Source organism: Carcharhinus amblyrhynchos, chromosome 19, assembly GCF_965287045.1.
Source record: "Carcharhinus amblyrhynchos chromosome 19, sCarAmb.v2.hapA, whole genome shotgun sequence".
NCBI classification, from domain to species: domain Eukaryota; kingdom Metazoa; phylum Chordata; class Chondrichthyes; order Carcharhiniformes; family Carcharhinidae; genus Carcharhinus; species Carcharhinus amblyrhynchos.
Window position 1 is genome coordinate 40,571,290 of NC_137342.1, and position 24,313 is coordinate 40,595,602.

Here is a 24,313-nt window from a genome sequence, read left to right on the forward strand (position 1 = left end):
GTGGGACGCCGCGCATGAGTGTACTGGAATAGTCAAGCCTAGAAGTAACAAAAGCATGGCATTGCCAAATGGGCACCATCACTGTTTCAGTAGTAGATGAGGTGAGGTCAGGATGGAGTCCAGTAAAGATACAGAGGTGGACATAGGCGGCTATAATTATGGCACAGGTAGGAGTTCAGCTCGGAGTCAAATCTGAGCAACTTCACCCTGGAAAGGGGTGAAATGGTGAGGGAGAGGATTCTGTCACATGGATCGAAGACAATGGGGGCATTTCTCCAGATTTCACAGCGGCGAGATTCTCCAGTCCCGCCAGCAGTGCACCCCCGCCTCTGGGTTTCATGGCAGTGTGGGGCTGCATCAGTGGGAAATCCCGTTATCAGTGATGGGGCCAGAGAATTCCACCACCAGCGAACTGAAGCCAGAGAACTCCCCCCCGCCCTGAATGGCTTCAGTCAACCCAACAGTCAATTGGAGAAAATTTCATCTCATTCCGTACTGGGTGTAAGAGAAACAGACTGATCGTTTTGAGATCGTGCTGGTGGTGAGGTAGAGTTGGGTGCCATGTGAGTAAAAATGAAAAATAACAGCATTTTGGGGCATTGTCATCAAGCGACAGCGTGAGACGAGAATTAGTAGTTTGCCAAGGATAGAACCTGAGGGAACACAAGAGTTAATGATACAGGAGCTTTTCCAAAAACCATGCCCACATCTTCCTGGTGCTGGCGCAAAGCAGCCCAATGCCAGGGACCGGATTGGTCTCCTTGCAACCTCCCAAGGCTATGAGGGTGAAAGGAGGCAAAGTGAATCATTATTCCGAGGCAGCCCAAGGAATGGAGGGCCAGCAGACCCTTCCATCCATTTATTTGGCCCTTGTTTTATAGAATCATGGAATCATAGAATCCTACAGTGCAGAATGAGGCCATTCGGTCTATCGAGTCTGCACCAATCACAATCCTACCCAGGCCCTATCCCCATAACCGTACGCACTCTCAAAATGCTTTGACAAAGGGTCATCTGGACTCGAAACGTCAGTTCTTGTCTCTCCTTACAGATACCACCAGACCAGCTGAGATTATCCAGCATTTTCTCTTTTGGTTGAGGACGCCATGCTCGTCCCCTGATTAAGAGGCAATTTAGCATTGCCTATCCACCTAAATCAGTCTTTGGACTGCCCACCTCTGCCCACTGTTTGCTTGAGGCGTACACTCACCCCCTGTGACTCACTCAGCATCGGTTTCCATGGGTGGGCTTCAATGTGGTTGGGTCTGGACCATGTTTGATATATTTTCCAGTCTCAGTGCGGAGATCACCAATGTGAAGATTGTACAATATCCACCCTATTATAGAATTGTTCCGATTGACTGCGGGAGCTGAGCATACAGTTTGCCTGGAGCACTGTGTAATGGAAATTCATTCTCTTTTTCTGATGGGGTTCAGTAGCTTGACTGCCCCTGTAATTATAATGCACCATGTACTTATTGTACGAGGAATACAGTTGGGAGAGCAGGAGTGATAGTCATTTGTTTGCAGCACAGGAGGGAGGCCAGTTGCAGGAAAGGGACCCAGTTCCCTTGCTGCTTGAAATCTGGGATGGTAGTTTGCTGTCAAATTAATAGCCTCACAATCAGGAGGGCAGGGTTTATCACCCAGGGGACGTGAGTTCAAATCCCAGAACAGCAGGGTACGAAATCTGGAAAGACGCAGCTGGCTCAGTGACGGTGACCCTGCCTAGGGGGCACCTTGACATGACCCACCAGGCATTGGGCAGTGCCAAGGGGGCAGGGTCTGACTGGGGCGGCAGGGCCTAATGGTGGGATGGGGCGTCTGAAGGGAGGCAATCGGTGGGCCGGAGGGGGGGGGTGGTGTGTCCCACTGCCACTCTGCACTTGGGCTGAGTGACGGAGTGAGGGAGGCCAGTGAATTGGGGTTGGGCATCGGGGTGGGGGGTGGGGGTGTCGGGACTGCGGTACAGCGGAGGGGGATGTTGGGGCTGCTGGTGGGGAGGGGGGAGCAGGAGGGGGGAAACAAGAGATCGGGATTGTGAGGGAGTGGGGGGGGGGGTGTTGGAGTTCGAGACTCACCCGGGCATATTCGGGGAACTAGTGATCATGTCTTGGAGGGGGTTACACAGCCGGCGATGCAGGGGTCGCGGGCTGGCCAGCAATCAAGTGGGCCAGCGATCGGGAGGCTGGCAGTGTGGGCCACTGTGCACGTGCTAATATCGGTGTTGGCGGATCGGTGCATGTGCGGTGGCCCCCTCAGTGCTCTGCTGCCGGCCTCTCCAGCTGGAATAGCCCCACCCACTGAATTTCAGAGTGATTCGCGCTCGTGCACAGAGTGTGGAAGATTCTTTTTGAAACGCCCGCTGAAAAAAAATGTGATTTACTCAAGCTTTTAATTTGACACCTAGAATTTTTTGCGGGGAATCAACCCCGATATATTTCCAAGTCAGGAAGGTCTGTGAATTGGGTGGGGATTTGCAGGTTGTATCTATCAGCTGGATCATTACTGTTAACATCTGTGCGACCGCAGTATGCGTTAGCACTTCCAGTGTGGGGGAGGTGGGGACTGTGGGGTTGTGGGGGTGCTTTAAGTAGAATTATTATCACTGAAACTGGCCATTCAGCCCAACTGGTGTATACAGGTGTTTGTGTATCCCATGAGCACTCCCCTGAGCATTTATGTATCTCACTAACCTTGCTGTAAGCAAATTATCTGTCAGGTTTGCCCACATAACCGTGGTGATTATACTTTTAACTGTACCTTATTGTCTGGGAAGCACTTGGAGTGTGTGGCATTGTGGAAAGTGCAGGTTTTTCTCTGCTTTCAATGGCCAAGGTATCAGCTGGGTGGGATGCGGTGCCCTGCTGCTAAGGTGGAGACGTGTTTTAGATGGCTGGTCCCTTTAAGGGGACCATGTCTAATTACTGTACATGGGCATATCATGAAGTCATTCAGAGTTTAATTACTCTTGGGTGAGGGAAGCACACAAATTGGCAAACACTCGTAAATCTGCTGGCAGCATACCAGGAGAAACCAGAAGCAGACAGCTAGCTCTTTTTTTTTGTAGTTTTGGCAATTCTTATGCTCAGCAGTGTGACTGGCAAGGCGGAAGAACTTTATACGTGGAGCTGGGCGAGCTTTACTCTATGACTGTGTGGCGAGCCTACTCCGATTGGAAACAACATAGGCCTTCTGTATATAGATTACACAGGAACCGTCTAACGTAAATTAATGCCAGTTTTTAAAGCGCATTTTTCTTGGCACATAGGCAGTGATTAACTGCAGATGTAATGTAATAAAGCCTCTACCCTGAGAATTCCTTTGAAATGCTTTAGGCAGCGGGCCATTTTAGCTTGTCTCTTCTCTTTCTCAACCTTGCTGGTGTCCTGCACAATAGGTCTTGGCCCCTCGCCTGGATTTCTCAATAATTACAACAACAACAAAAGACCTGACTGTTATCACTGGTTATTAAAAGCTGACAGCCTGGAACGTCTCCCAGTGGCCTGACAGACATTCTGTGAGCATCAGGAGAGAGAGAGAGAGAGAGACAGAGAGACTGAAGACAGCTCAGAGCTGTTGCTGTAACTACCCATCTCTGAGGTGGAAAGAAGAGAGTTCTTCAATCGGGGAGGGGGGGTGCGGATGGTGGGGGCAGGAGTAGGGGGGGGGGAAGGTTGTGTCATCTGATATAGGCCGAGCCTTCTCTTGGATTGATTTTTGTTGTCAATTCCTGCCAGGATAAAACGTTTGTTTTATTAGAAGAAAGCCCCAAATTGAGGCATTAAGGACCAAACCTTTTACAGGGGTTGTTTGGACTGAACCAAGATTTTATTTACGAATAAAAGGAGCCCGTGGAACCCTAAAGTGCAGAAGGAGGCCATTTGGCCCATCGAGCCTGCATTGCCAACAATCCCACCCAGGTCCTGTCCCCATATTTACCCTGATAACCCCCCGATACTAGGGGGCAATTTATCATGGCATTTAGAAGAGGCGATGGCCTGGTGATATTATCACTAGACTATTAATCCAGAAACTCAACTGATGTTCTGGAGACCTGGATTCGAATTCCATACAGAATTTGAATTCAATAAGAATTATCTGGAATAAGAATCCACTGATGACATAAAACCATTGCCGATTGTTGGAAAAACCCATTTGTTTACTTTAGGGAAGGAAATTTGCCATCCTTACCTGGCCTGGCCTACATGTGACTCCAGAGCCACAGCAATGTGGTTGACTCTCAACTGCCCTCGAGGGTAACTGGGGATCTACAATAAATGCCGGCCCAGCCAGCGACCACCATATCCCATGAGTGAATAAAAAAGAAACAACCTGATCCACACATCTTTGATCTGCTGAAGAACTTGTTCGAAATGTTCCAGCAGCCACACTCTCCAATCGAGCAACTTCATCTATCGAAAATTCCTTTGGAAATAAAACATTAGGTTACGATGGTGGTGGATGGTGGGGATAGTTTGGCTCTTTGGAGACCTGGTTTCAAAATGGCAGACCTGCCAGTGCTCAGAGGAAACTGGAGTTTTGAGAGATGACCTCATCAAAATGTTTGTACAGTTCTTGATCAGATAGATGTAGCTGTTTCCCCTGGCTGATGAGTCTAAAACCAGAGATCATAACCTCAGGATATGGGGTTGGCCATTTAAGACTGAAATGAGGAGGAATTTCTTCACTGAGAGGATGGTGAATCTTTGGATGCTCCGACCAGGAAAGCTGTGGAAACTCACTCATTGAACATGCTCAAAACTGGGATCGAAAGATTTTTGGAGATTAATCAAAGTAAGGGATATAGAGATAGTATGGGAAAGTGGTGTTGAGCTAGGTGATCAGCCATGATCTAGTTGAATGGTGGAGCAAACCCAACAATGGCCTACTCCTGCTCCTACATCCCTAGGTAGGTTATAAAATAATAGTCTTCACATTAAATGAACCTTCATTGCAACATACATGTTGCATCATCATTGTGCTGAAAGTGGTACATGGTTCCTAGGCAAATTTTGTGCCCAAGCTGTAAAGATGATGCCTATTTCAATGGTTAAATCAATACAAAATCTTTATAGATCTTTACTGCAGTGATTTTCACAACATCAGTACAACTGAAAATACTTTCCTGTCAACGAAGTACTTTTGAAATGTGGTCACTGTTATGATGCAGCCAATTTGTACCCAGTAAGTTGACACAGACCGTGAGATAAATGGGACTAGAGTGAAGGTTTACCAGGCTGATTCCTGGGATGGCAGCTCTGTCATATGAGGAGAGACTAAGTCAGTTAGGATTATTTTCACTGGAATTTAGAAGAGTGAGAGGGGATCTCATAGAGACTTACAAAATTCTAACAGGGTTAGACAGGGTAGATTTAGAGAGAATGTTCCCAATGGTGGGGGAGGCCAGAACTAGGGGTCATTGTTTGAGAATAACAGGTAAACCTTTTAGAACTGAGGTGAGGAGAAATTTCTTCAGCTAGAAGGTGGTGAATGTGTGGAATTCACAGAAAGTAGTTGAGGCCAAAACGTTGTGTGATTTCAAGAAGAAATTAGATATTGTGGCTAAAAGGATCAAGGGATCAAGGGGTATGGGGGGAGGGGGCAATAGGATATTGAATTTAATGATCAGCCCTGATGGTAATGAATGGCGGTGCAGACTCAAAGGGCTGAATGGCCTGCTCCTTCTTCTATGTTTCAATGTTTCTTTATATATAGGATATTGAATTTAATGATCAGCCCTGATGGTAATGAATGGCGGTGCAGACTCAAAGGGCTGAATGGCCTGCTCCTTCTTCTATGTTTCAATGTTTCTTTAACCAGATCACTTGTTTCAATAAATGTTGGTTGGTTGAGGGACAAATATTGGGCAGAAACTGGGAAAGTGCCATTGCTCTTCCTCAAAATCATGCCGCTGTTAACATTATGAGGCTTCTCAGACTGTTCAGTTTGGTGCTGATTCTGGGAGAATTGGATGTCTACCTACAGGACAGTGTCATTTATAACAGTGAAATCTAATTTTTCAATTATGCTGGAAGTGGAAAGTGAGCAGTTCTGTTCTATGGTTTCACATACAAATTGCCTACAAAAATACTGATTAGTCAAAAGTGCTTTTAGTCTTGGGTCATAGTAAATTTCATAAAATGTGAAATCTTATTGTGTTCTCATAGAATCACAGCACAGAAGGAGGTTCTTTGGCTCATCGAGTCTGCATCAACTCTGTGAGACAACATCCCGTCAGGCTCTATCCCCGTAACATCACATATATAGCCTGCTAATCCCTCTAACCTACACATTTTGGGACATTAACGAACAATTTAGCATGGCCAATCCATCTAACCTGCACATCTTTGGACTGTCCTTCCAACTATCAACTGGAAGTTCAAATTTTTTATTTGTGGCTATCAGTCTCTAACACCATGAGATCTTTTACATCCACCTGAATGGGCAGATGTGGCCTTGCCCTCAATACAGCACCTCCAACGGTGCAGAACTCCCTCACTTCCACTCCGAAGAGTCAGCCTAGATTATGCATTCAAGCCCTGTCTTGACTTGAACCCATGACCTCTGATACCAAGGCATGAGGGCTACCCTGCTGAACCAACCTGATGATTGCTGATCTCAGCCTGGGTAGTGGGCAGAATGTTGAAAGTTGGCCTCTTTCGTTACAGGGTAAGGGAAATCTTTTTCAAAAGAAGACAATGCCCCGGTGCCTCGTTGCTTGAACTCTAGCCTGAATACATGAATGTGTTGGTTTTAGGTTGGGTGCAGGATCTGCGATGACCTCCACCACTCCTGAATTCCACAGTCTGGACCCATTCCCATCATTGCACAAGGGAGCAGGTGAAACAGCAGAACTTTGCTATCGACCATGTAACCATAGTTTCAACATGAGGCAAGACCTTCAGACAAGGAAAGAAGGCGAGAGCAGCCTGATTGCCCTACTGTGCACTGTCAATATCTCTTTAAATCAATCCCTTCAACATGGCTACCACAAATGAAGGGATTATTCAGCACAAATCATCAGCTTTACAACAGATACTGCTGCACGATCTTTAACAAATCCCAATATAAGACTCTTTGTAAATCAGATTTGGGTTGGAGATGAATTTGCAAATCATTTTGCTCCTCTATTTGCAAATCATTACCATTTTAAATCTCGGAGATTTAAACCCTGGTGCATTTAATCATTATTCACAAAGTCTCTTATTAAATCAGATCCTTTCTAAGTTCAAAACCTCCATCTCATCAGCTGCATTACGTAAATCTCCAGTTGTGTTTCATTCTCTCCTCGTTGTCAACATTAACTGAAGGAGTCGATTGACGGTTCTGGTGGATGGAACGACTCGGGGCACCCCTTGGAAAACACAGAATTTCCCCCTTATCCTGAGCAGCGTTCCTTGCTTCCTCTATCAGCATCCCAAAAAACCGTTTTGAGCGGCCAGTCATGTCATTCCCGTTTGCCTCCATCCCAACAATGGAAGCACTTCAAAGTAATCATGCAAATGAATGTAAATTAGGTGTAAGACGTTGTGTGAGGTGGTTCTGAGAGATGCGAGGACAATGAATTGCGATTTTAACTATTTAAATTTGGAGTGAACCTTGGGTTCCGGATATATCACCACTTGGTACAACTATTCTGACCAAGACCGCAAGAAACTACAAAGGGTTGTGAATGTAGCCCAGTTCATCACGCAAACCAGCCTCCTATCCATTGACTATGTCTACACTTCCTGCTGCCTCGGAAAAGTAGCCAGCATAATTAAGGACCGCACGCACCCAGGACATTCTGTCTTCCACCTTCTTCCGTCAGGAAAATGATACAGAGGTCTGAGATCATGTATAAACTGACTTAAGAACAGCTTCTTCCCTGCTGCCATCAGACTTTTGAGTGGACCTACCTTATATTAAGTTGATCTTTCCCTGCACCCTAGCTATGACTGTAACACTACATTCTGCACCCTTTCCTTCTCCCCTACGTTTTTGATTTGATTTTGATTTGATTTGATTTATTATTGTCACATGTATTAGTATACAGTGAAAAGTATTTTTTTCTTGCGCTATACAGAAAAAAGCATACCATTCATAGAGAAGGGAAGGAAAAAGTGCAGAATGTAATGCTACAGACATAACTGGGGTGTAGAAAAAGATCAACTTTGTGCGAGGTAGGGCCATTCAAAAGTCTATGTACTCTATAAATGGTATGCTTTTTCTGTATATTGAATAAGAAAGAACGCTTTTCAATGTATCCCAATTCATGTAACCATAATAAATCAAATCAAATTAAATAGCAGTCCCACCTCTGGGTGAGAAACTGAATCCCAACTTGTGGAGCTTGGAGTTCTGGCCCTGGATTGACATTCAGCAGGCTACTCCTGATTGTGGGCATGACTGCACCACCCAAACCTGTACAGGACCATCCCACCCTATCTATTGGGATACAGATGGTTGGAGCCACGGTAGAAGCACTCAAAGTTCACAGTATTAATCAGTTTGCAAATCCTTCCCAACCTTCACGTGCTCTCCAAGTGAAAAGCATGAAAAGAGAAAAGCAGCATCTGTTTAAGATTAGAAATATACACGTTTGTACATATATATGAGAACACCAAGTAATTCCCTCATTAATATTCATCTGGTAAGTTTTATTAAAATTTTGCCTAAATTATTTGTAATATTCACTTTCCCTGAGCTCTGACTGTTTTTCATGTTTAGTAAATCCTGATTTATATCTTGTCTTTGTTAGGATTCCAGATGAATAAATCACGAATTTATTCGCATTTTTATGAAATGTGGATTTTAATTTTGAAGTTTAGTTAAGGATGTCCTTGAGTGTTAATCAGATCTTTGTAACAGATGGAAATTGCTTAGATACTGGCATTTCATTCCCACCGAACCTCTGTTTGTCTCTGTGTTGCTCCTTCCTTCTTTGTCCCCGATTCGATCTCCCACACTCCCTCTTTCCTTGCTCTTTTGTTCTCTCTCTTTATATGTCTGTACCGCTCTCTTTCTCCCTTTTATGTATTTTTTCTATTTCATTCCTGGTCTGTGTGTAAACGTTAAAGTTGAAGTCAATATTTCCTTGCAGTGTCATTTTCTTTCTGAGTCCCTTTCCCAATCTTGAGCTTTCTCGTGGTCCCTCTCACTCTCTGAAATCTCTGTTTTAATATTTGCATCTTTCTCAGCCTCTGTCTGTCTTGTTCACTCCTGTGTGGTATCTCTCCCTCTCTTTCTTTCTCCCTCTCTGTCCCACTTGCAGTCTCTGTCCATTAAACCTGGACATTTTGGTCGGAATTCTCAGACCTCACCCCGGCTGGGGTTCTCCAGTCCCGCTGCAGCGAATGGAGATTTGGCTGAGTGCCAAATTTTCCGTTCTTGCTGGAAGTGGCGGCAGCAAACGAGATCAGAGAATCCCGGCCTGTGTTCATTAGCATTTCCCCGTTTGCTGCAGATATTAGCAAGAACATTGTGAACTCTGCCCCGCGGACAGGAAGGGATGTCAGGAAGATTTGAGTTTGCGCACTCGGTCTGCATTGTTTTTTAATTTGATTTGATTTGATTTATTATTGTCACATGTAATAGTATACAGTGAAAAATATTGTTTCTTGTGTGCTATACAGACCAAGCATATCGTTCATAGAGAAGGAAAGGAGAGAGTGCAGAATGTAGTGTTATAATCATAGCTAGGGTGTAGAGAAAGATCAACTTAATGCATCGTAAGTCAATTCAAAAATCTGACAGCAGCAGGGAAGAAGCTGTTCTTGAGTATGTTGGTAATGATCTCGGACTTTTGTATTTTTTTCTGAAGGAAGAAGGTGGAAGAGAGAATGTCGGGGTGCGTGGGGTCCTTAATTATGCTGCCTGCTTTGCCAAGGCAGCGGGAAGTGTAAACAGAGTCAATGGATAGGAGGCTGGTTTGCGTGATGGATTGGGTTACATTCACAACCTTTTGTAGTTCCTTGTGGTCTTGGGCAGAGCAGGAACTAAACCAAGCTGTGATACAACTAAAAAGAATTTTTTCTATGGTGCATCTGTAGAAGTTGGTGAGAGTCGTAGCTTATATGCCAAATTTCCTTAGTCTTCTGAGAAAGTAGAGGTGTTGGTGGGCTTTCTTAACTAAAGTGTCGGCATGAGAGAATCAGGAGAGGTTGTTGGTGATCTGGAAACTTTAAACTCTTAATCCTTTCTACTTAGTCTCCTTTGATGTAGACAGGGGTTCTCTACACTTCCTGAAGTCGATGATAATCGCCTTCGTTTTGTTGACATTGAGGGAGAGATTATTGTTGCCGCACCAATTCACCAGATTCTCTATCTCATTCCTGTACTCTGTCTTGTCATTGTTTGAGATCCCACCCACTACAGTGGTGTTGTCAGCCAACTTGAAAATCAAATTGGAGGGGAATTTGGCTGCACAGTCATAGGTTTATAAGGAGTATAGTGGGCGGCTGGAAACACAGCCTTGTGGGGCACTGGTGTTGAGGGTGATCATGGAGGAGGTGTTGTTGCCTACTCTTACTGATTGTAGTCTGTGAGTTGGGAAGTTCAGGATCCAGTCGCAGAGGGAGGTGCCGAGGCCTGCGCCATGGAACTTGGAGATGAGTTTCGTGGGAATAACAGTTTTGAAGGCTGAGCTGTAGCCAATAAATTGTAGCCACCAGGCAATGAATAGATTCTTCCACTGGGATAGTGAGTGCCGCCAGGCCAGTTTCTCTCTGCAAAGAGGCTAACTGCAACTTTCTCCACTAGATGATAAATAAATAAATAGGCTATATTTAAACAAGTGACCAAGTTGGAAGGACGTTACATAGGGCAGGATCCTTTCACAACCTGGCTAGCTCAGTTGAAGATTGTGCAGGGTTACAGGGAGAATGTGGGGGAATGGCATGAGTTGAGTTGCTGACTCTCAGTGCCAGTGCAGACCCCAATGGGCCAAATGGCTTCATTCTCTGCCCTAATAATTTCTGTGATTCTGTGATAAGGGGAATGTTAATCCCAGAATCATGGTTTCAAGCCCCATGTTGGGTAATTTTTTTTTCTCTTAAATATCTGTTTTATTGATTTTGTTTCACCAAAAGTGAAACTCTGAGCACTAATTAGCTACTGGGGAACCGACATATCTACCTGTCAGTCCCAGGCACCTGATATTCCCTACTTGAATGCTTATTTGAACATATATTAAAATGGTTTGCTTTCTGCATAGTTTTCTTTTACCATTAACTGGATTTGTTGCAAAGGAGACAATTAGAAGACATCAGCTTGCAAAGAAATATGTATAATTCAGTGACGGGGAGTAGAGCTGCAGTTAAAAGCACCTTTCACTTTAAACTGCCACAGGCTCTCAGACACTGACGCTACATCTGTGCATGGTTAGGAAGTGCTCCCACTAGTGTTACAGCATAAATAAACACAGCATCACAACAAACTGGATAACATCTGCCTTAAAATAATGGCCTGAGCAATGCCGTGTGAACATGTTAAACATTCAGTAATCTTAGCCACAATAAGTTATGTTTGAGGAGAGTATGAGATGATTATTTGAATAGAAACAATGTGCAGGGGTATGGGGAAAAAAACTTGAGAATGGAACTAAAATCATGAGGTCATTTGGAGAGCCAGTACAGACACAGGGCCAAATGGCCTCCTTCTGCACTATAGCGATTCTGCAATGTCAACTCCTCTCTCTCTCCACTTTTCCAGGCTTCTTATAGATATTGATGGGGAATTTCTTCAGGGTAGCTGATGTTCTGCTGTTGTAGTTTTGTCTCAAAGTCAGTAAATGCACCTCTGCCAAAGTTAGAAGAGGAACAATTCCGTGGAAATTTCTATCCATTGCTCAGTGCTTCATGAACAGTCTCCTATAGATTGGCAGACATCATGAGTTCGGAAGGTGCTGTCAAAGAAGGCTTGGTGAATCACTGCAGTGCATTTTGTTGCGGGCACGCTGTCACTGTGCGGCAGTGGTGGAGGGAGTAGGTGTTGAAGATTGTGGATGGGGTATCTATCAAGTGGGCTGCTTTGCCTTGGATGGTGTCGAGCTTCTTGAGTGTTGCTGGAGCTGCGTTTAAACAGGAAAATGGAAAATATTCCCTCACACCCCTGACTTGTACCTTGTGGATGGTGGACAGGTTTTGAGGAGAGCCAGGAGATGAGTTACTTAGTTGCAGAATTAGAATCATGGAATCCCTACAGTGCAGACGGCCCATCAAGCCTGCACCAACATCAATCCCACCCAGGCCCTATCCCAGTAACCTCACACATTTACCCTGCCTATCCCTCTGACACTAAGAGGCGATTTAGCATGGCCAATCTGCACATCTTTGGAGTATGGGAGGAAACCTGAGCACCTGGAGGTAACCCACACAGACAGGGGGAGAATGTGCAAACTCCACATAGACAGTCACCCAATGCCAGGATTGAACCCAGGTTCCTGGTGCTGTGAGGCAGCAATGCTAACCACTGTGCCACCCACTCTATTGATGGTCATTGCCTGGCACTTGTGTGAGGCAAATGTTATTGGCTACTTATCAGTCCCTGCCTGACTGTTGTTTCCATCTTGATGCATGTAGATCCAGGCTGATATCTTCCCCATAGGTGTAAAATTATTAGAGTGAGGATTGGATATGTGTGGGCAGAGAGCTGTAAAGTTGAATCCAGGTTTGAAAAGTCGACATTAACGACAGAACTTCCCCAAACTAGAACCTTTAATTTGAGGGCTTTTCTTTCTGAAGATCTAATACATTCAGCATCAATTGCAAATGCAATCTATTCAGACCTAAAAGAGAACAGGTGCTCAGTGGGAGAGATTTGATCTAACAAAGTGAGATTATGTGAAGAATGATTGAACTGTGAGATTTAAAGATTTAATACTCCGGATTTGTAAATAGGTCAGTAAATAAAGAAAGGATTTGCCCAATTGAATCTAATAAAATCTGATTTAGCAAACATTTGTCTTCATGAAGGGATTAGGAAATCGTTATTTTTTTTAAGAAATAGATTAGAGGAAGTATTTTTATGTCTGGTATCCTATAATTGGTAACTAGGGTGCACTGAAACTATGGAAACTAATGACTCATTAGGTGACAGTGCTGCTCCCTGTTCTAACAGGGTATATACTTCAGAAAGGCCCAGGCTGTCACTAACCTGTGCCTCAGAGGGTGAGAAACTGAGGAGAGGGACAGCGAAAGACAATGTGGGAGAGGTGGCATAGAGTAAGAGAGAGAGATTGGAGGAGGGAAGGAGGGATTGGTGGTGAGAAAGAGAGAGACACCATAGAGTAGAGAAAGAAAGATCACACGAGAGAGAGAGAGACACTCTGGGAAGAAGAGAAAGGGAGCATAGGAGAGGAAGAGAGAGAGAGATTGTTGGATATACACCTTCATATACTGTAGTTTGCCATTTTTCAAATCACAATAAATAGTGGCAATATGGGTATGCGAGTGAAAGAAAGGAAGCACAACAGTTACTGAAGGTAGTAGCAAGATCATGGAACAATAGCCCAGCCTAATAGCCATCCTCAGCACTTTGGTGCATGAGTTGATATGATGGTGCTATACGGAACTGATATGATGGAGCTGTATGGTACTGATATGATGATGTTGATATGATGGTACTGTACAATGCTGGTATGACAGAGCTGAATAGTGCTTACATTACGGAGCTGATATGACAGTGCTGATTTGATGGAGGTGTACTGTGCTGATATGACAAAGTTGTTCAGTGCTGATATGATAGTGCTGTATGGTGCTGATATGATGGAGTCGTACAGTGTTGATATAACGGGGCTAATATAACGGAGCTGATATGACGGTGCTGATGACTGTGCTGATATGACGGTGTTGTAGAATGGTAGGAAGGACTATTACTTACGTGGCGAAAAACTGCAGCAGGCGACGGTGCAGAGGGACCTCGGGGTCCTTGTGCATGAGTCGCAAAAACCCAGCCTGCAGGTGCAGCAGGTGGTCAGGAAGGCGAATGGGATGCTGGCCTTCATAGCGAGGGGGATTGAATATAAAAGTAGGGAGGTCTTGCTGCAGCTGTATAGGGCATTGGTGAGGCCGCAGCTGGAGTACTGTGTGCAGTTTTGGGCGCCGCACCTGCGCAAGGATATTTTGGCCTTGGAGGGAGTGCAGAGGAGGTTTACTAGGCTGATACCGGAGTTGAGGGGGTTGAGCTATGAGGAGAGGCTGAATAAACTAGGCTTGTACTCGTTAGAGTTTAGAAGAATGAGGGGAGATCTCATTGAGACGTATAAGATGATGAATGGGATGGATAGGATAGAGGTGGAAAGACTCTTCCCGCTCAAAAAAGACAGTAGGACTAGGGGGCACAGCCTCAAGATAAAGGGGGGGCAGTTCAGAACGGAGTTGAGGAGGAACTTCTTCACTCAAAGGGTGGTGAATCTCTGGAATTCTCTGCCCGTTGAAGTGGTGGAGGCTGCCTCGCTAAATATTTTTAAGAAGCGGGTTGATGGGTTTTTGATAAGAGAGGGGATTAAGGGTTATGGGGAGAGGGCGGGAAAGTGGAACTGAGCCACGACAGATCAGCCATGATCTTATTGAATGGCGGGGCAGGCTCGAAGGGCCAGATGGCCTACTCCTGCTCCTATTTCTTATGTTCTTATGTTCTTATGTACGTCTGGTGCTATATGGTGCTGAATGACAGCCTGTTGATAATTTTTGAGTTCCTCCCTATTGGCTAACAGCCAGCAATATATAACCACCAGATTTCAGATTTGTTTTGGTTTTGGCAGCATTGCAAACCCACTTTTACCATGTTTTTTTTGGGATACCATCAGAATCACCAATTCTCCTTGGCACACATTAGGCCAGTCTCATCAGGCCATCCTGGTAGCTGCTCTCTGCAAGTTTTCCCATAAAAGCCCAGGCCCGTGCATTGTTGGACCTTACTCATGCACAGCACATGGGTCTTCACATTCCCAGTCAGCTGGGATTACAGAGACTGGCAGTAAGGGAGGTGGAATAATGCAGGGGGAGGGAGCCAGCATTGATACGGTCAATACAGAAGCCTCCTTAAACCGCGACAGAAAACCACAGTGCTTCTAATCTGAGGAAGCGGGTGCACCTCAGGTTTGATTTGGCTGTGACAGGAAGCCTTTTATAGGAATATTGATTCCTCACTAATCTAACCTGTCAATAAATAACGGCTCTCATTCACTTCCATCACTGTCTATATACCAATTAATGGACACGTCCCACTGAGACATTGTGACTTGCCATTATTTGCTAAATTTTATCAATATTCTTTTTCTTCAGAAGCACCGAGTTCCTGGTGGGAACTTATTACACTCCCACTGATTTGGATTCATGTTTTGCACTACAATAGTGACCTGACTTCAAAAGACATTTCATTGGCTGTAAAGTGAAAGATGCATTTTATACCAAGTCAGCCAGCACGATTGCTATCGCAGCTTCTGCTACTGAAGATGCACAAATCCCACACCCCACCTCGCCGCCCCACCCCCAAATCCCCACTGTTTATTGTGTTATTTCTGGTCGCCTCCCTACAGGAAGGATGTGGAAGTTATTGAGAGGGTGCCGAGGAGATTTACAAGGATGTTGCCTGGATTGGGAGGCATGCCTTATGAAGATAGGTTGAGGGAGCTAGGTCTCTTCTCCCTGGAGAGACGAAGGTTGAGAGGCGACCTGATAGAGGTTTATAAAATGTTGAGAGGAATAGATAGGGTGGATTCTCGGAGGCTATTTCCCAGGGCTGAAATGGTCGCTACGAGAGGACACAGGTTTAAGGTGCTGGGAAGCAAGTACAGAGGAGATGTTAGGGGTACATTTTTCACTCAGAGGGTGGTGAATGAGTGGAATCGGCTGCCATCGGTGGTGGTAGAGGCGAACTCGCTGGGGTCTTTTAAAAAACTTCTGGATGAGTACATGGGATTTAATGGGATTGGGAGTTACAGATAGTTCTATGGCTTGGTAGGTATGGATGTGATTGGCGCAACTTGTGGGCTGAAGGGCCTGTTTGTGCTGTAGTGTTCTATGTTCTACAGTGTAAAAACCCCAATATTCCCCAGACCCTGTTGATTTGCCACACTCCATGCATGGAAGGGAGCCTCAGGAGGCAGACAGGAGGTTACTGGATGTTACCAAATGGTTAAGGGTATCTACACAGAAGGCAGGTGATGAGCTGCTGGGTGAGACGTGGTGAAAACTTGCTCGAATGGTTGACTGATGGATGGGATCATTTGGCAGGGCGCACAGAGCTCTGTAACTGTGCTTTGTCAGGGCTGGGTTAAGGGTCCGTTATGACATCAACTTCCCTGCCCCAGTCTCCTGAATCTGCTTGACGAAGTGAGAGTGAGTGTGATTGGGGTGGTGGAGAGGATAAGTGGGACCTCGCCTGCACTGGGCATTATATCACAGCAGGTAAAGCACGGAGGGAGGTCATTCGGTCCATTGCGTGTGTGACAGCTCTTTGAAGGAACTATCTAATCAGAGTAATTTTCCGCACGGTGAAAGCCATTCAGCCCATCAAGCCAATGCTAGAAAAATATGATGTAGAAATGCTGGCGTTGGACTGGGCTGGGTACAGTAAGATATCTCATAACACCAGGTCAAAGTCCAACAAGTTTCTTTGGTAGCACGAGCGTTCAGAGCACTGCTCTTTCATCAGGTGAGTGCAGGATTTGGTTCACAAACAGGGCATGTATAGACACAGACTCAGTTGCAAGATAATAGTTAGAATACAAGTCTTAACAGGTAATCAAGTCTTTACAGGTACAGACAATGTGAGTGGAGAAAGAATTAAGCACAGGTTAAAGAGGTGTGAATTGTCTCAAGCCAGGACAGTTAGTGAGATTTTGCAAGCCCAGGCAAGTCGTGAGGATTACAGATAGTGTGACATGAACCCAAGATCCCAGCTGAGGCCGTCCTCAAGTGTGCGGAACTTGGCTATCAGTTTCTGCTTGGCGATTCGCAGCATTGATTAGTTTATAAATGCTTCCCAGCCTTCATGTGCTCTCAATGAGTGGTAGGTCTATTCAAAAGTCTGGTGGCTTCAGAGAAGAAGGTGTTTTTGAGTCAGTTGGTACATGATCTCAGACTTTTGTAACATTTTCCTGACAGAAGAGGGTGGAAGAATGTCCGGGGTGTGTGGGTTCCTTAATTATGCTGGCTGCTTTGCCGAGGCAACAGGAAGTGTAGACAGAGTCAATGGATGGGAAGTTCGTTTGAGTGATGGATTGGGCGACATTCGCAACTCTTTGTAGTTTCTTGCAGTCTTGGTCAGAGCAGGAGCTGTACCAAGCTGTAATACAACCAGAAAGAATGTTTTCTGTGGTGCAGAGAAGTTGGTAAGAGTTGTAGTTGACATGCCTAATTTCCTTAGTCTCTTGAGAAAGTAGAGGCGTTGGTGGGCTTTCTTAATTATAACGTTGGCATGGAGGGACCAGGACAGGCTGTTGATGACCTGGACACCTAAAAACTTGCTTGTATTCAATGGGGATTGTGTGAAAGGGGACATTTAAAGTGTTGATTTTAAAGCAGCATCCGAACAGGGGCCCTGCACCTTCAGATTAAAAACCCAGTGTTTTACCAGCTCAGCCAACAGATTTGAGATCCAACCCTCCTCCCATCCTATATCATCGCACCTTATCCCTCCTTTCTCCCTCATTTGTTTATTGATCTTCCTGTTAAAGATATCTATTATTCCTTGCCTCAATCGCTTCTTGGCCTTTTGGCTAAGATCAAGCTTCGGATCAAGCTTTCAGAATGTGGGAGAAAATTGGAGAACCCGGAGGAAAGCCACGCAGACATGGGGAGAACATGCAAACACCACACTGACAGTGGCCCAAGCCAGGAATCGAACCCAGGCCTCTGGCGCTGTGAGGCAGCAGTGCTGACCACTGTGCCACCGTGTCTGTGTAAGAATTAGAAAGAATTCATCCCTTCCCCTACCCGTCAAACAGGGTGATAGTGTCCCCTCAGCCTGGATCCAACACCTTGCAAGATGCAACCGAAACCAATGAGGCGGATCTGATCGGCAGTGTGGGAGTAAAAGGCTCATACACACTACGCGAGCACTGCGTTCAATCAAGATTAGATTCCCTCATGCAGTGATAATGGGAAAGTAGTTTCACTTAAAAAGGAATTTTGTCTCCCTGATTGTATTGTGGAGATAGGCTAATGGTGGTACAAATGTACTTTTTACTGCACCCAGGAGAATTCTCTACCTCGGAATCCTTTTCTTCAGATGCTGACACTTGTGTGATGGGTCCCTCTGGTTTTCAAACACTTGCGTCTCTGAAACTAAAGCAACATTTTGTTTCTCCTCCTTGTTCCCCAGTCAGATTTTCCCTCTCTCCTTCAGAGTGCTCCATCCTCCAGTAGACTTCAAGAGCACAGACTCCTACTGCAACTAGAACATAGAACATTACAGCGCAGAACAGGCCCTTCGGCCCACGATGTTGCGCCGACCAGTTAAAAAACAATGACCCACTAATCTAAACCAATCCCTTTTCGTCCATAAACCTATCCACGGATCTCTTAAACGCCCCCAAACTAGGCGCATTTACAACTGCAGCAGGCAGGGCATTCCAATCCCTCACCACCCTCTGGGTAAAGAACCTACCCCTGACGTCCGTCCTATAACTACCCCCCCTTAATTTAAAGCCATGCCCCCTCGTGCTAGCTTTCTCCATCCGAGGAAAAAATTGTGCAGGTAGATTGCGCAGTGATCATAGTGTTTGTGACTAATCAAACTAATCGTGGACTATTTAGAATCATTGAATCCCTACAGTGCAAAAGAAGGCCATTCGGCCCACTGAGTCTGCACTGACCACAATCCCACCCAGGCCCTATCCTCATAACCCCATGCATTTATCCTAGCTCGTCCCCCTGACACTAAGGGGCAATTTAGCATGGCTAATCCACCTAACCTGCACATGTTTGGACTGTGGGGAATAAAACTGGAGCACCCGGAGTAAACCCACGTAGACACAGGGTTTGCACAGACAGTCACCCAAGCTGGGAATCGAACCCAGGTCCCTGGCGCTGAGGCAGCAGTGCTAACCACTGTGCCGCCTGGTTAACACTGCTGACATGTTCTACCGCCATTCACTGAAAAAAATGGCTGATCTGCAGCCTAATTCCACGACCTGTCTTTGCCCTAAATCCCCTAATACTTTGGGTTAACAAAAGCCTATCCATCACAAATTTCAAAGGAACAATTGATCTTGTGCCGAGTACCGTTTGTGGAAGAGATTCCCAAACTCCTATTACCCTTCATCTGGGAATGGGAATGCTGGTCTCTTTGCCCCTTCCTCATTCCAGGAATTCCCAGTCTAACACTCTCCATCTCTCTACCTCATCATACAATCCCTACAGTGCAGAAGGAGGCCATTTGGCCCATCGAGCCTGCACCGACCACAATCCCACCCATACCCCATCCCTGTAACCCCACATATTTACCCTGCTAATTCCCCCGACACTAACGGGCAATTTAGCGTGGCCAATCAAACTAACCTGCACATCTTTGGAGTGTGAGAGGAAACCGGAGCACCCAGAGAAAACCCCGAGCACCCAGAGGAAACCCACGCAGACACGGGGAGAATGTGCAGACTCCACACAGACAATAACCCCAGGCGGGAATTGAACCCGGGCCCCTGACGCTGTGCAGCAGCAGTGCTAATCACTGTGCCACCCATGTTTTTCCTTTATGCTTCTTCTTGAAACCCATCTCTGACTAATCTTTGCTTTAACATCCCCTGAGTGTCCTGGTGTCAAGTTTTGTTCGCTAGCAGTTCTGTGTAACGATGGGGCATTTGACCTTATGAAAGGGGCTATATAAATTTACGTTACTGTTGTTGAGAGATTTGATCAATGTGCAATGTAAGAGCAAGTCTTGCTTTCTTTACTGAAACAAGTTTGATGAACTGAGGTTGACTCTCGAGAGAAGGGGTTTGTCTTGGCCAATGGGTATTACTTTATTGTGATGGTTCCACGAATTCAACCTCATTGCTTTCCTCACTGTTTAACACAGGGTTCGAGGCTGACTGTGGATTCCTGAACTTGGGATGGATGTGGGCTCAGGCTTGTGATCTGCTATCTTCCCTAACTCAATCCCACTTCTCTCACCTGGGCCTCTCTTTGTTTCAGGTGCACACGGAAAGATAAATGCAAGCGTCACACTGAGCTCCGGAGGTTTGCGTCCGACATCAAGCAGTGCGTCAGTCTCACCGTCAGCCCGAGCAACATCTCCGTGTCACAGTACCGCGTTCCGGTGAGTTCCTCACTCCCTCTGCCATTCCTGAGGGAATCGGAAAGAGCTCCTTTCTTTAGTGCTCCGCCTTTGCTGTATTCCTTGGAAAAATGTTTCTGAAATGTGTGGCGGGTTTTAGGTGATGGGGGTTGGGCAGGTGGACTTTGTTGTTTTAGGAGCAGGAGTGATGTTGAGGTGAGGGAACGTTTCCAATGTGGATTCACTCGGATGGTGCCTGGCGTCAGAAATTGCAAACAGAATGGAAGCCTGTCAGTGGCAGTCAGAACATTTACCCCAAGGTGCTTGATTATCTTCCTTGAAGAGTAACTCACTGCTGTAATACAGGGAATATGGCAGAACAGCAAATTCCCACAGTCAGCAATGTGATTGTCACGACATACTCTGTCGAGGTGTTAGTTAAAGGATAAATGTTGGCCTCAGGACATGCTGGATAATTCCTGTGTTCTTCTTAAGTGATACCATGGGATCCTTCATGTTGCCCAGCAGTAGCTGGAACTTCTTCCCCTTTTCACTGAATTATTTCTCCCCTCCCTTCTCCCTCCCTCTCTCCCTCCCTCTCCCTTCCTCTCTCTCTCATCCCTCCCTCTCTCTCTCATCCCTCCCTCTCTCTGTCTTCCCTCCCTCCCTCTCTCTCTCCCCTCCCTCCCTCTCATTGTCTCCCTCCCTCCCTCTCTCTCCCCTCCATGTCTCTCCCCTTTCCAACTCCCTCTCTCTCCCCTTTCCAACTCCCTCTCTCTCCCCTTTCTCACTCCCTCTCTGTCCCCTTTCTCACTCCCTCTCTGTCCCCTCCCTCACTCACTCTCTTTCTCTCCCCTCTTTCTCCCCCTCCCCTCCCTCCCTCTCCTCCCACCCCTTCCCCTCTGACTCCCTCCATTCCCTCTCCCTCTCCCTCTCTCCACCCCATTCCCTCTTCCCTCAGTCTTCCATCCCCTCCCCCTCCCTCCCTCTCCCCTCCCCTCCCCCTCCCTCCCTCTCCCCTCCCCTCCGCCTCCCTCCCTCTCCCCTCCCCTCTCCCCTCCCTCCCTTGCCCTTCCACTCCCTCCCTCCTCTCCTTCCCCTCTCTCTCCAACTCCCTTCCCTCCCCCCTCCTGTCCCTCTCCCTCCCATCTCCCCTCCCTCCCCCTCCCCACTCCTCCCTCCCTTGTCCTTCCACTCCCTCCCTCCTCTCCCTCCAACTTCCTTCCCTCCCCCTCCCCTCCACATCCCTCTCCCTCCCCCCTCCTCCTCCCTCTCGCTCCCTCCCCTCCCTCCCCTGCCCCCTCCCTCCCTCCCCTGCCCTTTCCACTTCCACTCCCTCCCATTCCCACTCCCTCTTATCCATTCCCCTCCCCTTCCCTTCCCCTTTCTCCTCTCCTCCCTCTCACTCCCTCCTTGCCCTCTCCCTCCTTACCATCCTCTCCCTTCCCTCCCACCCCTTCCCCCCTCCCCTCCCTCCAATTCCCCCTCTCTCCTATCTCCTCCCTCCCATACCCTCCCCCCTCCTCCTACCATCCCCCTCCTTCTCCTCCCTGCTCCCTCCTCTCCCCCTCCCACTCCGTCCCCCTCTCTCCCCCTCCCTCCTCCTTTCCCCCCTCTCCCTCCCCTCCCATTCCCTCTCTCTCCCTCCCCCCTTCCACTTCCATCCCCCTCCTTCCCTCTCCCTCCCCCCTCCCGTCTTCCTTCCTCCCACCCCCCTCCCAACCCCCTCCTTTCTCCCCTCCTCCATCTCTTCTCCTCCTCCTCTTCTCATGGGCGTTACGGTGGCACAGTGGCTAGCACTGCTGCTTCACGGCTCCAGGAACCTGGGTTCAATTCCCGGCTTGGGTCACTGTCTGTGTGGAGTTTGCATGTTCTCCCTGTGTTGGCGTGGGTTTCCTCCGGGTGCTCCAGTTTCCTCTCACAGTCCAAAGATGTGGGGGTTAGGTTGAATGGCCATGCTAAAATTGCCCCTTAATGTCCTGAGATGCATAGGTTAGAGGGATTAGTGGGTAAATGTGTAGGGATATGGGGGTAGGGCCTGGGTGGGATTGTGGTCGGTGCAGACTCGATGGGTGAAATGGCCTCTTTCTGCACTGTAGGGTTTCTATGATTCCTCCTCCAGCTCCACTGTCTGCTGAGGAATCGCTGGTGTGTGTAGAGCTGCTCACTAACTCCCCTCTCCGTGCCCCTCAGTCCAGTGGGGAGTAGTCCTATCGCCTCTGTCAGTCCATTGCTGAACTCAGCAAAACCCTGGCCCGTGTTAAACCCGTCTGCTTGCACTCTGTCAAATTACCCTAGTTGAGAGCAAACCAATTATTCCCGTGTTTGAGTTGTAACACTGCATATCTTTAAATTGCTGTGAGGTAGCATTCGACACTCAGTCTATGGAGGCTTCATTCCTTTGCTATTATTCCATTTGAGAGGAATTCTGTACTCCCATTATTACCAAAGCTGCCTTTCAGACTCGATTAGACAGGATATTTATTACAGATGGTCGCGTGCCTGTGTACCCCCTCTGTTTAAAGTTTAAAGTTTATTTATTAGTGTCACAAGTAGGCTTGCATTCACACTGCAATGAAGCTACTGTGAAAATCCCTAGTCGCCACGCTCCAGTGCCTGTCTGGGTAGACTGAGGGAGAATTTAGCATGGCTAAGCACCTAACCAGCACGTCATTCGGATAGTGGGAGGAAACTGGAGCACCCGGAGGAAACCCCACACAGACACAGGGGAGAATATGCAGACTCTGCACAGACAGTGACCCAAATTAGGAACCGAACCCGGGTCCCTGGCGCTGCGAGGCAGCAGTGGTAGTCACTGTGCCACTGGGACGCCCCGGTGTTTGAAGTACCCGAGAGGAGGGGAGTTGCTGGCGGGTGAATGGGCAGGACGGGGAGTTTGGGACGGGGATATCGGAGAGCAGATCGAAAGTGAGAGAGCGCCCATTGGCTGACCGTGTAATTCACCGGACCTGATATCGAGCTATATGTAATTTCAGTAGGAAATGGAAAAAACGAAAGTGTATTATTTTAAAACATAGGTTATGAAATTACACCTTGCCAACTTCCATTTGCTGATAAAAAATGACAGGTTTTGTATTCCAACAGCAAATTATTTTCCAGCTCAGCCTGCCAACATCACTTGCTCTGAAATGTAATTTGGGGCCTAGGAAAAAAAAAAGCTCCAATTTGGAGTGGAAATTGTAAGCGACAGGTTATTATTTTGTGGCCAAGAATTCAAGCCACACTTTCTGATTTTTTTTTTAAAAAGACTGTCAGGACACACAAGGGTGTTTAGGGATGTCAGAACGGGAGAAGGAAAGGTCTTTGCACCTGAGTGTGTCTCTTCAGAAAATCAGCCTGAAATTTTGTGTGTGCCCATAGGCGAGGGCTTTCTTCCCCCACTCCCCCCACAAAGGTGTAATATCCAAAATAGGAAGGGATTTCGTTTGCGTTGCCCCCTTGCGAGGTCCTCCGAGGGAAGACGCTCTCTGAGAATGTGTTGTGACACCGAGAATGTTCTGGAATAACGTCTTGAAAGCTTCTGGAGTTCAAAATTTACTTATGAGTGTCAAAAGTAAGCTTACATTAACACCGCAATGAAATGAAAATCCCCTACTCGCTACACTCCGTTGCCTGTTTGGGTACAGTGAGTGAGAATTTAGAGTACCTAACCAGCACATCTTTCGGACTGTGGGAGGGAACCGAAGCACCCGGAGGAAACCCATGCAGACACTGGGAGGATGTGCATCCTCTGCACAGGCAGTCGTCCAAGCCGAGAATTGGACCCAGGTCCCTGTGAGGCAACAGTGCTAACCACTGTGCTCTGAGGAATATACTTTAAAATTGCCGTCTTTAGTTTTAGTTATGTACACCATCCCTGGCATTAAATGACAACTGCCGTTTGGCAAGAGGTTGGGACTCAGAGCTGAGATGTGAGTTGACTTGATCAAGGCCGTAACATCCTGACTTGTACCCAACTGAGCATTTCTGCTTTGAGAGGTTTACCATTTTTTTGTGAAGAAGGTGAGCAATTAGGTGTCTCTGAGGGTCAGGGACACTGGTCTTTGAAGTCTAGGACCTGGGTTACCAGCCCAGACAGATAAGATGT

General features: G+C 46.8%; 1 protein-coding gene across 4 annotated transcripts in view; it reads left to right on the top strand.

The window, feature by feature from the left end:
- Window positions 1-24,313, top strand: part of plxna4 (plexin A4) — a 641,164-nt gene that overhangs the window by 412,409 nt on the left and 204,442 nt on the right. For all 4 annotated transcript variants that reach the window (XM_080207652.1, XM_080207655.1, XM_080207653.1 and 1 more), the window contains exon 6: window positions 20,124-20,247. In XM_080207652.1, the coding sequence (XP_080063778.1) occupies window positions 20,124-20,247 (124 nt within the window). The remainder of the gene's footprint in view (window positions 1-20,123; window positions 20,248-24,313) is intronic.